Genomic DNA, 11,985 nt, shown 5'->3' on the forward strand with positions numbered 1-11,985 from the left:
CAAAAAAGTTTACAAGAATGAGTTTAATTAATGTACAATTGTGCATTTTAATCTTGGAAATACTAATCCACACCTGGAAAGCACACCATTTGCACCTAGGGATGGGCAATGGTTATGCGGGCGGGTAACCGCGGTTAATTTACCCATAACCGTTTATGCTCATACCCGCATAACCGTTTACCCGTTGGGTAATTGTTTAAACAGTTATACCCATATCCATAACCGTTTATAAACGGTTAACCATACCCATAACCGCATACCCATTTAACCGTAACCGTTTAATACATGTTCACCCATTTATCCTTTTTAACCCGTTTATCTTTTTTTTTACCATCACCCTTTTTTCACCCGTCTACATGTTTTTTAACAACTTGAAAATTAAAAAAAAAAAATTGTCATAATTTTTTTTTTGACAATTAAACACCGTTATAGGTATATTCATCATACATTTACATATTTTAATTTTTTAAGTCCTTATACCATTCCAATAATTGAAATAATAGTTTACGGACGATATTTTTAATTGTTACCAATGAAGGTAAATATAATATTTGCTAAGTATTATTGGGTTACAAAAATTGTTTAGAACACATTTCTGTCAATTTCACGGTTACCCGCAAGAAATTTAAATTAATTTGGCCAATTCCTTGATGATGAGAATCATCATTCTTGTAGTAGTGTTATTGAGAGAATGGCCGATGAATTCCTTGCTAATTTATTGGGTGCTAAGTATTATTGAATCGAGAACATGATTTGTGTTAGTTTTAGATATATAAAATAAATGGGTAAACGGTTACCCGTTTATAACCGTACTTAATACTCATAACCGCCCATTTAAATTTCGCGGGTAAACGGTTATACCCATAACCGTTTATTTATCTAAACGGTTACCCATAACCGTAATCGTTTAATTTAAATGGACGAGTAACCGCGATTACTCATAACCAATGAGTATTTGCCCATCCCTATTTGCACCTATATAATTAAATGAAACAATCAGAACAAAGCCCACATCCAATACTCATTTACAATTTGATCATTTTAAAGTAAAGACAATTCCTTAATCTACATGTTACTAGAACCTTTTTTGTCGATAAAAAACCAATAAAATTACTATCACGCTCTTTTATCTATAACTGAAAGATAATATTAATAAAAAGACAGAAAAGTTAGCATTAAATTAATTTCGCACAAACAAGTTTTTACTTTTTTCCTAACCTCATAGCCATGTCAATCTATCAATACTCTAAACTCACTCCCTGTTTTTTTTTCTCTCTCATTTGCACCCACTTCTTTTTTTTTTCTTCCAGTTTTTCGAACTTCCCCAATCCAATAATTTTTTACCTGAATTGACATAATTAAATTTAATTCTTTATAGTCACTTAGCATTACAATTTAGTAATATTTTTATTCGCTTATAGATGAGAGGTTTCAATTCTCGGCAAAGACAAATTTGAATTATATTATTGCTAGCCTATTGTGAGACTTAGCCCACTCTCCAACCTCGTTTGTTCAATTTTTTTTTAATTATCAAATTTAAGTCATACACATAGTATGTGTATTGGCAGTATTGCATTTAGTTTAAAATTAAAACAACACATTATTATGCATCTACCACAATCCACTATCTTTTTACTATCTTACCATATAAAAAAATAATTTATAGATTTTCAATGACCGAGTGAACTCACTTAAAAGCAAGGTAAGATGCCCGAGTTAACTCAGGAGCCCCGGAACGGTAGATAAAATATATGCGACGCCACGAAAGAGACTTTTTAAAACCCCTCAATCCTGGCCGATGCTTTCTCTCCCTCAACAGAATCTTCTCTTCTTCTTCCTCGCACCTTCAAATTTTCCTTTTTGCATTTTTCTCATCAATCACTATCTTTTATATATACATATATATATATATATATATATATTAACATCATCTCCTAGATAAATAGATCCTTACTATTTCTGATTCCTTGTTTTCACCTCTCTGGTTAATCCACACAAAAGATAGAGAGATTACGACAGAAACCAATTATCTGCAAAAAGAAAGGATCTAAATCTCCAAATATTGAAATGGGTTCGGTTCCTCCAGAACTGAGCTTGGATTTTAAACCCACTTTTGTGCCCAAAACGATCAGTGATTTCCTCAAGGAGGTTTCAATGATCGGAAATGTGTCCGAAAAGCTGTCCAAGCTTGACGATTTTGTCAAGAGATTGGAGGACGAGATGAGGAAGATCGATGCCTTCAAGCGCGAGCTTCCTCTCTGCATGTTCCTATTGAATGATGGTTCGTTTTTGTTTCCCCTGGAAAAAAAAAAAAAATTCAAGCTTTGATTTCAAGTACATATTTTCCTGGCTTTTCACAGCTTTTTAAAATATTTCGGGATATGGGTTTTGGATTTCTGATGATTTTGATTAATAGGTATCCAGAAATTATTTAATTTAATACGATTTCAGAAATGGGGTTTTGGTTTCGGTTGGTTTTGGATGATGGGTTTTTAGTTTTGAAGATATTGGTTGATGGGTTTTTGTTTCTTAACTTTTTTTCTTTTCTGGGTTTGTTTTTGTTCATATTTTTTGCAGCGATTCGAGCTCTGAAGGAAGATGCAATGCAATGTGCGGCGCCAAAAGTTCAACCAGTGCTGGAAGAATTCATACCAATGAAGAAAGATTGTGATAAAAACAAGGGAGGAAGTGGCAATAACAATAAGAAGGAAAAGGACTCTAGGGATAAGAAGAATTGGATGAGCTCTGTTCAGCTTTGGAACACTGATAATTATCACCAACATCCCTCTAGTGATTCCCCATATGATAGAAAGCGAGTTTCCGAAATTGATTCTAAGGTAAACGAATGAAACATCGAAAAATTTGAGAACAAAACTACATAAAATCATTGAAATTTATCTTCTAACTGAGATAATCTGATAACTTATGGCAGAGAAATGAAGCAGAAAATGGGGTAGCAAATGAGGATCCTTTCCAGACATGTAGGAATAGGACTGGAGGAAGAGCATTTATGCCATTTAAGGGGTACCCTGCTTTTTCTGTGACGCCGTTGAGGCTGGAAGAGAAAGAGGAATTGCCAGTTCATGGGCTGTCTCTGCTCACTCCAGGGATTAAGAATCCGAAGGAGGAATCGACTTCCAGTGGTTCAAGATCCACCTGTGGCAGGTCAGTCTCCTTCTCTACTGCCAATACTCAATCCAATACGCGTACTCCGCCGCAGCAGCCAACTAGCCGGAAGCAGAGAAGGTGCTGGTCGCCGGAGTTGCATCGCAAATTTGTCAATGCCTTGCAGCAACTTGGAGGTTCACAAGGTTAGATATTGAAACTTTTGTTTTCTTCAACAGTTAGATATGGAATCTGAAAATGCAGGTCCTAATGTACATTAAGATGTGTGCCTTACTTTTGCCATTGTGTAAGTTTGGATTCTAAGTACTTAATTTGTAGTCAGTTCCCAACTTCATTTTATTTGCATATTTGTTTAGTTTCCGTGGATTCGATTGGATTCATTAGATTTCACATTGGAACTGTGGATTGTTGAATGTTTGAGCGTCGAATGTGCAAAAGATTGTCATTTCCTTCTATGGCTACGTTACTTTTTGATAGGTTAAACTTTAGAGTCTTTTGCCAGAAATGTTTATGTGCTATTAATCAATGTATGTGATCATGTGCAAGGATATTAGCATGAATCTGTTGATTGAGAGACCGAATATCTGTTGCATAACTGATATTCATGGATTTGGTATCCCGAAAGATGAATTGATTGTTTCTCTGTATACGGCATACATTGTTGTGGTGGATTACTACACTCTATATTCCCCCACCATAGCAGTGTCTTACTTGAGATTTTATGATATTGCAGTGGCCACGCCAAAGCAAATTAGGGAACTTATGCAGGTTGATGGCTTGACGAATGACGAAGTGAAGAGTCATTTGCAGGTCGGTTTTGAATCTCCCATCTTTGCTTCTGTTTGATTGTGTAGAATTTTTTCAAATTTACATAAGGAGAAGGCCTTGGCTTCTTGAGGAAACCCCTCAAGAAATGTTCCATCCGTTGAAAGAATAAATGGCAAGTCAAGGACTTTTATTACTTTTGACACTGAATGTTGATGCTGAAATTTGAGCAATTTTTTCTTGTCAATGCAGAAATACCGACTTCACACAAGAAGAGTTCCTGGTGCTGCAGCAGCTGGCTCGGAAAAGCAATCTGTTGGTTTGGGGGTGTTGTGGATGTCCCAAGATCAATACATGGACTCTTCAAAGGCTAGTAGTTCCCAATCTGGCTCACCCCAAGGCCCCCTCCAATTAACCGGAACTGGTGGAGATGACGAAGATAATGAAGATGCAAAATCCGAAAGTTATAGCTGGAAAGGTCACATTCACAAACCCGGAAAGGATGATGTATAGAGTTTTACCCACCATCAATTTTGCAGATATATATACACACGGGAGGAGCTAATGAATATAAATATGAATTACATTATGCATAAAAGGAGAAGGATCTTGAGAGAGAGAGAGACGTCGAGAGCGGCTATGAATTTTGCAGGTTTAGTTTCCTTTCTTCCTTTATGTCTTGAATATGAATTTCATTTCTCCAAATCGGTATGAGAATTTTTCTGGTCAGATCCTCATGTCCCTGAAAGAAACAATGCCATTTTTCCATGGAAGTATCATTGTTTAAGGTTTGAAGTGTTTTGGATGGGATTTTTGAGCAGTTCAGGTGGAAAAATTCGATCATGATCTCATCTCAAATGGACACTGAGAGTGATCTGTTTTTGTTTCAATCTATTGAAAACTAACTTGATCATTGTTTTTTATCTTTTTGACTTTCGAAGGTTCCATTGTTTAATTTTCCTTTTAAGGAATAATGAAAGGGCGTTGTTATTGACCCTCTAAAAATGTCATTCAACGTTACTCTTTATATAAATTTTCCTCATTCCGTGTTCCTCTTTAGGTAAATTTTCCTCGTGTTTTACAAATTTGGAGTGCATGGCAATACTTTCTAAATGACTAACAATTCCGACGATGAAAATATTGGCTGAATTCTGAAGAGAAAAAAACACAATTGATCCCCCCAAGTGATTCCCGGATGCAGATAAGAGGAACAAAATGTTGACATCCATCAGCTTAATTCGGCATTTGAACAAAAAAAACTATGACAATAATGTCGAGAATGAAAATACTGCTAACAGCTTCTTTGCAATGGATCAAAAGATCATGGGTTCGAGTTATAGAAATGACACTTTTGTAAAAACAAAGGTAAGGCTGTGACAATTAGACATTGCTCTCCAATCCTCATAAAAGCAGAGTCCTGTTGGTTTGAAATCGCCAAATCATATCTTATCTCACATGAAATTTTTTATTGGGAAATTCGGTTGACCATCTGACATCAAAGTTGCTAAAATGGTCAAGATAAAGTTTGTGCAGAACCGTGCTCTTTCTTTCTTCTTCTCACTCTCCTATCAGCCAGCTTTTCTCATCAGAAGAATAATAACGTGCATGTAGGTGTGTTTGCTTTCCCAGGTAGATGACAACTTTGGTATTTTCAATCTCTCATTTTTTTGGTCTATACAACTTTATAGAAGTTCTCAGTTTGATAGGTGTAAATAAGTTTTAACTTTTGTGATTTTCATGTGTTAGTTTTTCTTGTGTCAAAATGTCGTTTACCTAACAACGACTTATTGATTAAAGAAATGCATTTTTTTTAATAATATTTTGTTGCATAAATGATTATTTTTTAACAACAACGACGCATTAATCATGCAACACAACTCAATGATAACATAATGACCACACAATAAATTTTGCACCCAATTATCAAAAAAAGACAATTCTTGTTAATTGGCCTTAAATAATTGCATGTACCACAGCTAAGTTCCAAACGAAACGTCATTTGAACATGATTTTGTGAACTATTCTCACACAAAACCATCATTCCAGCTACCAGGGGTTAGGCAAGTGACCCTCTACCACAATGTAGAAAGAAGTGTTGCCTTTGTATCATGACGTGAATTCAAACTCTGTCTGCTTCTTAATCTAAAAATCTATCATGTGACAAAAAAAAAAAAAAAAACCTCCTAGGATTAGGACTTAGGAAAAATTTGCTAGAAAGAGCAATGATTAATTTTTAATGTTTTGGCCAACAATGAAAAACTAAATTTCAAATGTTGAGATTGGTTGGAATTGGACGGCCGGATTGGCAGGCAGGGTATTGGCTGTATTGTACACGAAAGGACAAGAGATCCGAACTTATCTTATAGAGAATAAAATAGCATTAATTTGTTATCCCTTATCTTCTTGTCCTCATCTTCCAATTTTCTAGACTGATGGGTTTGTTTTTCTAATAAAAAAGTAGACAAGGAGTGGTTGACATTATTTATACTCCCAATTCAACCAAACTTATCATTTAGTATTTATTAATATTTCTTTTCATTTATAAGAAAAATATTTTAAATTCGATTTTCGTCACCATATTATTGTTAGCTCATTTTTCGACTCTTTTAATGTAGTTAATATCGTTTGTTTGATAAAAAAAAAAAATTCAACCAAACCTAAGGACTAAGTTAGGATGCTAGTGACCCTTTACTACATTGGTGGAAAGATGTTGAACCTTTGCATGATGAGACAAGTTCGAATCCCGTCAGTAGCTAATTTAATATCTAATTTAAAAAAAAAATTTGAACAAAAAAAATAAAAGGACCTAGTTAGGGTTGTAAATTAATTAGTGATTTTTAAGTGTTTATAGGGCAAAGCAAAAGTGAAGTTAAAACAGATTAGGACATTTTTCCTAACTACTGACCCTTAAATGGAAAATTCGGAAATGATGAAGGCCTCAAATGCACAATGACATATCATGTGCCTTTCCTTTTTCTGCATTTCCGTTTCAGCTACTCACACACCATAGATCTCTATGTTTTCCTTTTCTCCTAGGAATGATGATAGGGGCCAAGGATTTTCACTATTTTTTCTTTCTTATTTGATTTGACAACTGTCATAATTAAACAGTGAAATTTGTTTTGAGTTCAGGACATAAAAAACGTGAATATTATTTGGTCTATTGATATGTATTCTTCAGTTTAAATTTCAAGGGTGACTCTTGAGACAAAATTATATAAAAGTTCAAAATATATGATCATCACCATGTCAAATTTGATGGATGTGTTGATTAAACAGCCTCTTTAATTAGTAGAATTATTCCAAATTATGTTGATTTTATCTTTTAACCAAACCAGTCATATCACCACTTAAAAAAAAAAAAAAAAACACAATGAATTGGTATGTTTATGTAGCAGGACAAAACAGTCACTCTCACAAGAAAAATAATAGAGAGAATCTCAGAGACAATATATAATGAAGGGAGCCCATACTGATGCCAAGAGATCCTAAAGATCATATAATCACATTCGTTCATTATACATTATACGGTCAGAAATCATTATATTTTTTTTATTTAAAATTGAATATAAACAGTACCTGACAAAAATTGGCCACACGATGTATGATGAACGTATGTGATTAAAGAATCTTCAGGATCTTCACCAAGAGGATCCGGCGAGGATCATCTCTCATACTGATGGCCCCATTTTTATGGATGGTATATAAATTATTTGTTTGGTGACACAAGTGAATGAAAATGATGCAACTTCTCATTAACTTCTCTTGCTAAAACTAGGGTTTATACTACTCTTTTGGTTTTGAGTATGCTCATCAGATTTGAGGAATTTTCTACGATGCTTTGAATTATGTATTTCATATTTTTTAACTGTTAGATGATTTTGAGCACTACAAAAATTTTGCAAAATTGAAATCTATAATGTTTTTCTTTTACATAATCCAAGTGACCCTCTACTACAGTGGTAGGAGTAGTGTTGCCCTTGCACTACAACGTGGGTTTAACAAAAAAAAAAGGGTGTGATATTCACACACCCTTTTTTTACTTCTTACATACTCTTCTAATTTTCAATCGTCGGATTAAATGAATTGAAAAAGATCAATAAACAGAAATTAATAAGAATTATATGAAAAGTAAAATAAAAATCTAATTAAGTAAAAATAAATATTACTAGATAAACATTAAATTTGAAATCTAATTATTGGTGGGATAGAGATTAGAATAAGGAAAACTAATGAAAAGGGCTTGAAAACTTTGAGTTTTAATGATAAAGACAAAATAAAGGGTAAAGTGAATAGTATAAGGATTGACTTTTTAGTGTAAAAATGTGATTTTTCGTTAAAGTGAACAATACCGCTTTTCATTAAAGTTCCCATTAGAATAAGCATAAGCAGCAAAGCACTTTTGAGAAAAAGTCACATGGGAGAAGTAAAAAATAAGCATTTGGCCCACACAACCAACATTATTCCTACTAAAGATTCCTAGCCTAATGATTCCTTGTGATAGGGATGCTATAATTTGGAAATTGAAAATGCAAAACACATTCAATTGGGTAAATTATATTGGAAATTTGGTATTAAGTCTATAGAACATAGACCAAATCTTCTGCGTGCAGTATTTGTATGGCTTCTTTATAGCGTTAATAAGTGATTGATAGATATTTATTATTTTAATTTTATTATCATAAATTTAATATGTGATATATTTATTGGAGTTATAAAGAAGTTACACTTATTTTAAGTACAGAAGATTTGATTCACAAAGGAACAACAAACTATTCCCAAGACAGTTTTTGGGTCCAAAATTCTATCTGAGATTCCCATGTGTTGCAAACACCAATAATAAACTGCAATTGATAATTCTTGCTGACAATATTTGTGTCGCCATGATAAATTTTGCATATTTGTCAACTTGAGAGGTGGACCCCTGATTTGCCAGTTTTCCCATGATTCATGCTTGTCCTTTTCTTTATTTGATCCATGATTCATGCTTTTCAAAAACCAAATTTACACGTCTCCTTAATTATATTCATTAGATTTATTTAATCTAATGACCATAAATCACTTCGTATTATTATTTGGTAATTTTATTTATTTATTTTTAAGTAAAAAATTTTAGATTTAATTTTTATAAAAAATGAATTTAAATGACATTATTGCTAGTCTGTTGTCACTAAGCTCACATCTCTCATTCTTAATTTAAATATTATTGTTTGTTAAAAAAAATCTGATAATTATAAAAAAAAAAAATATGAATGTGTAAGTTAATTATAAAATTGAAAGGCATGGTTGGTTGGTTTAGGCCTCAATTATTAATAGGCCTAATTGGAATAATGTTCTTGTGGTGATAAGACAATCGGAAAATGGACCTCGTAGTAAAATAATTAGGATTTAAATCTTGCAATGAAGTCCATTAACAATTAGACTTAAAATTGAAAGTTTCGTACCCTCCGTTAATCGTCTCACATTCGAGAGCAAAGTTGTCTTTTTATTTCTTTTAACCCAGCGTTCATGCCAAAGTTGCAGATAACCCTTCTACGGCATAAGAAAGGCATATAAAGACCAAATAACAATTAAAAAGCTCTGTAATAACCAAAATTTAAGTAAAAGCTTACAATCTCATCAAAATCAACATCAACAAAAATAAATCAAAACGAATATTTCATATTTGTAAACCCTTTTCAATATTTCAGTGAGCATAAAAAATTTCAGTGCTTCACTCAAACCCAATTCGTTTTTTCATGGTCGACCTAACGCCCAGTTGATTGCGATTTCATCGTTCCACTTTATGATTTCGATAGACGATTTCAGTTCGATTCCAGTTCAACTTGGATGAACACTGTATGATTTTTTTTTTCTCACTTTTGAAATAAGTTAAAAGGAATAAAATGACAAATTTAACCTCATATGTGAGGCTCACGTACTAACAATTAATAAAGAGTTGACAGAATCCTCAATTTTGGGCCTAATTCCTAAGGGACTTCATCACAGGAGTTTAAATCCTAATATTTTTTTTTTTTACTATGAAGTCCATCTTCCAACTACCTTGTTGAAATTGATACCAAGCGGAATATCTTGTGTTTAAAATTCAATATATTCTTGGCTAACTAGTCAGCGTCACCAACCAACTAAGATCAGATTTGTTAATTTACCAAAAGCAAGAATAAACAATTATACTTGGTTTACTAACGAGGTCCTAGTTAACTAAGGTTCAGTTCAACACATATTTAACTTTGATAAGCTTAGTTGTAGGCACATATCTATTTGCATACCCTAGAGACTATATATCACAAGCAAATGAACATACGTAAATTAACAAGAGAAAAACATAAGCAACACAAGGAGTTTTGACCGGGAAAACCCACATATAGGTTAAAAAAATTCGAGGACTCTCCATTGAGTCCAATCCACTAGTGCAAATACATTGAATCATGTGAATTGGATGAACTAGAGATTTGATGTGGTGGATAGCCATGATTGAATAAACCATGAAACCAACTATTATAAATGAATAAGAAAAACCAAATGAATGAGTCATCTGTGTTTACCTTAAATTTGAGATATTCGATAAATTGACCGTGAGTAAGAATTTTATGCCACTCAAAATCAATTGTTATGAAAATAATGATTTCAAAATAATGATGCAGATATAATTTTGAAAATAAGTTTTATTGCGAAACTTACATTGGGACTTACAATTAATTTACTGACGATAAATTCAACCATCAGAGGGTCATCAGTCTGGTTCTCTATGAATTTCCCATTACTCTTCATTCAGTCACCCCAGCGCAGCCAGTAATCTCAGTTCTTCCAGCTTAATCATTATTGGACTTTAGTCCATCCTCATCCCTTAAAGGAACATTCAAGTTGCCCAAATCATCAAGCTCAAAGAAAAATAAAGCCACTTAGCTTCAAGATTTAGCACAATAATTACTTGTAGAAGCAGCAATGCTCCACACTGAAGAAGAAGAAGGTTCAGACTCCAAATCTTCAGATGTGTCCTCACAACAACTAGCCAATCCGACAAGTCAAAAAACATAGTCAGCCAAGTGGGTCGACTACCAGGATTCGCAAGACCCTTTTGCATAAGGCCATGTGAACACAGTTAATTACCATGTGAAAATTCAGTCATCATATTAAGTCATCATGTGAATACTATGACAATTGCCATGTGAAAATTTAGCCTTATTTCCAAGTCACCATGTGAAGCGTTTAGACAATGTTTGCATTAATAATTCCGACAAAGCATAGAATCATTAAGTCATCTGCACATTCGAAGTCATCTGCACATTCCACAGTAAAAGAAGCAATTATTCCAACAAGTTCACTATTCATCAACAGTAAAAACAAGTCATCATTCATCCCATACTTCAACAGTAAAGCAATCAATCATTCAAATCTCTTTTCCAAGTCTATATGAAGAGGACTCAGATGAAGGAGACATCAAGTTAATTTCTACATCTTTTCTCAATCAAAATTTCTTTGGGTTCACACTGTATTCAAAGAAAACCAAATTGTAAACAATTTAAATTCTCAAATGTCAAGGATGCCTGCGTGCACCAATATCCTTTTTATCAGTAAATTTCTTATTTGTTGGAAATTAGGTGGAAAGATGGCTTTGTCTAATTTTTCTTGTGCTTGTTCCCGATTGAGATTGAAAGGGATGCTAAAAAGATATTCATTGGGATTGAGATGATGACGATTGGTATGTAGGGGTTGAATAAGGATCATATTGACTGACTAATGCCGTTTGGTAATTGGGATGTTGGTAACTGGTAATTTGGCCTAAGGTTTCCTATTGTGGAACCTAAAGGAGTGAAACTGTTGGTAAGGGCTAAGGCCGATGAAGAATCTGGGCTTAATTCTTGTGTTTATTGGTGGTGGTGGTAAAGTGGTTGGAAGCCTCATCTGATTAGGTCTTCTTGCTGTCATTCTTTTCCTGCAAAAATTCTCAGGTTAGGAAATCAAGGATGCAATTTTGACTACCTTTAATATATTCGATTTCAAAATAAAAAATACTTAATATAACTTGCCATTGTGCAAAAATCTGTTTTGATGCAATGCTTTGAACATCTTTTTGTAAAACATGTTTTGCAG

The 11,985-nt window shown here is 33.5% G+C and overlaps 1 protein-coding gene across 1 annotated transcript; it reads left to right on the forward strand.

Annotated features, from left to right (window-relative positions):
- The first annotated feature begins 1,772 nt into the window (after nucleotides 1-1,772).
- Nucleotides 1,773-4,942, forward strand: LOC114824800 (transcription factor HHO6-like). The gene is made up of 5 exons (XM_029102071.2): nucleotides 1,773-2,281; nucleotides 2,578-2,837; nucleotides 2,933-3,311; nucleotides 3,860-3,936; nucleotides 4,144-4,942. The coding sequence occupies exons 1-5, from the start codon at nucleotides 2,068-2,070 to the stop codon at nucleotides 4,402-4,404; spliced, it is 1,191 nt and encodes a 396-aa protein (XP_028957904.1). The 5' UTR covers nucleotides 1,773-2,067; the 3' UTR covers nucleotides 4,405-4,942.
- The last annotated feature ends 7,043 nt before the right edge of the window (nucleotides 4,943-11,985 follow it).

The sequence above is a fragment of the Malus domestica genome, chromosome 05 (genome assembly GCF_042453785.1).
Source record: "Malus domestica chromosome 05, GDT2T_hap1".
Classification (NCBI taxonomy): domain Eukaryota; kingdom Viridiplantae; phylum Streptophyta; class Magnoliopsida; order Rosales; family Rosaceae; genus Malus; species Malus domestica.

What these genes read in the sequence shown, in the direction of transcription:
- LOC114824800 (XM_029102071.2), top strand. Translation starts at nt 2,068, where the DNA reads ATGGGTTCGGTTCCTCCAGAACTGAGCTTGGATTTTAAACCCACTTTT. An exon ending in CATGTTCCTATTGAATGATG is followed by an intron (nt 2,282 to 2,577) that starts GTTCGTTTTTGT and finishes TATTTTTTGCAG; the next exon opens with CGATTCGAGCTCTGAAGGAA. An exon ending in TTTCCGAAATTGATTCTAAG is followed by an intron (nt 2,838 to 2,932) that starts GTAAACGAATGA and finishes AACTTATGGCAG; the next exon opens with AGAAATGAAGCAGAAAATGG.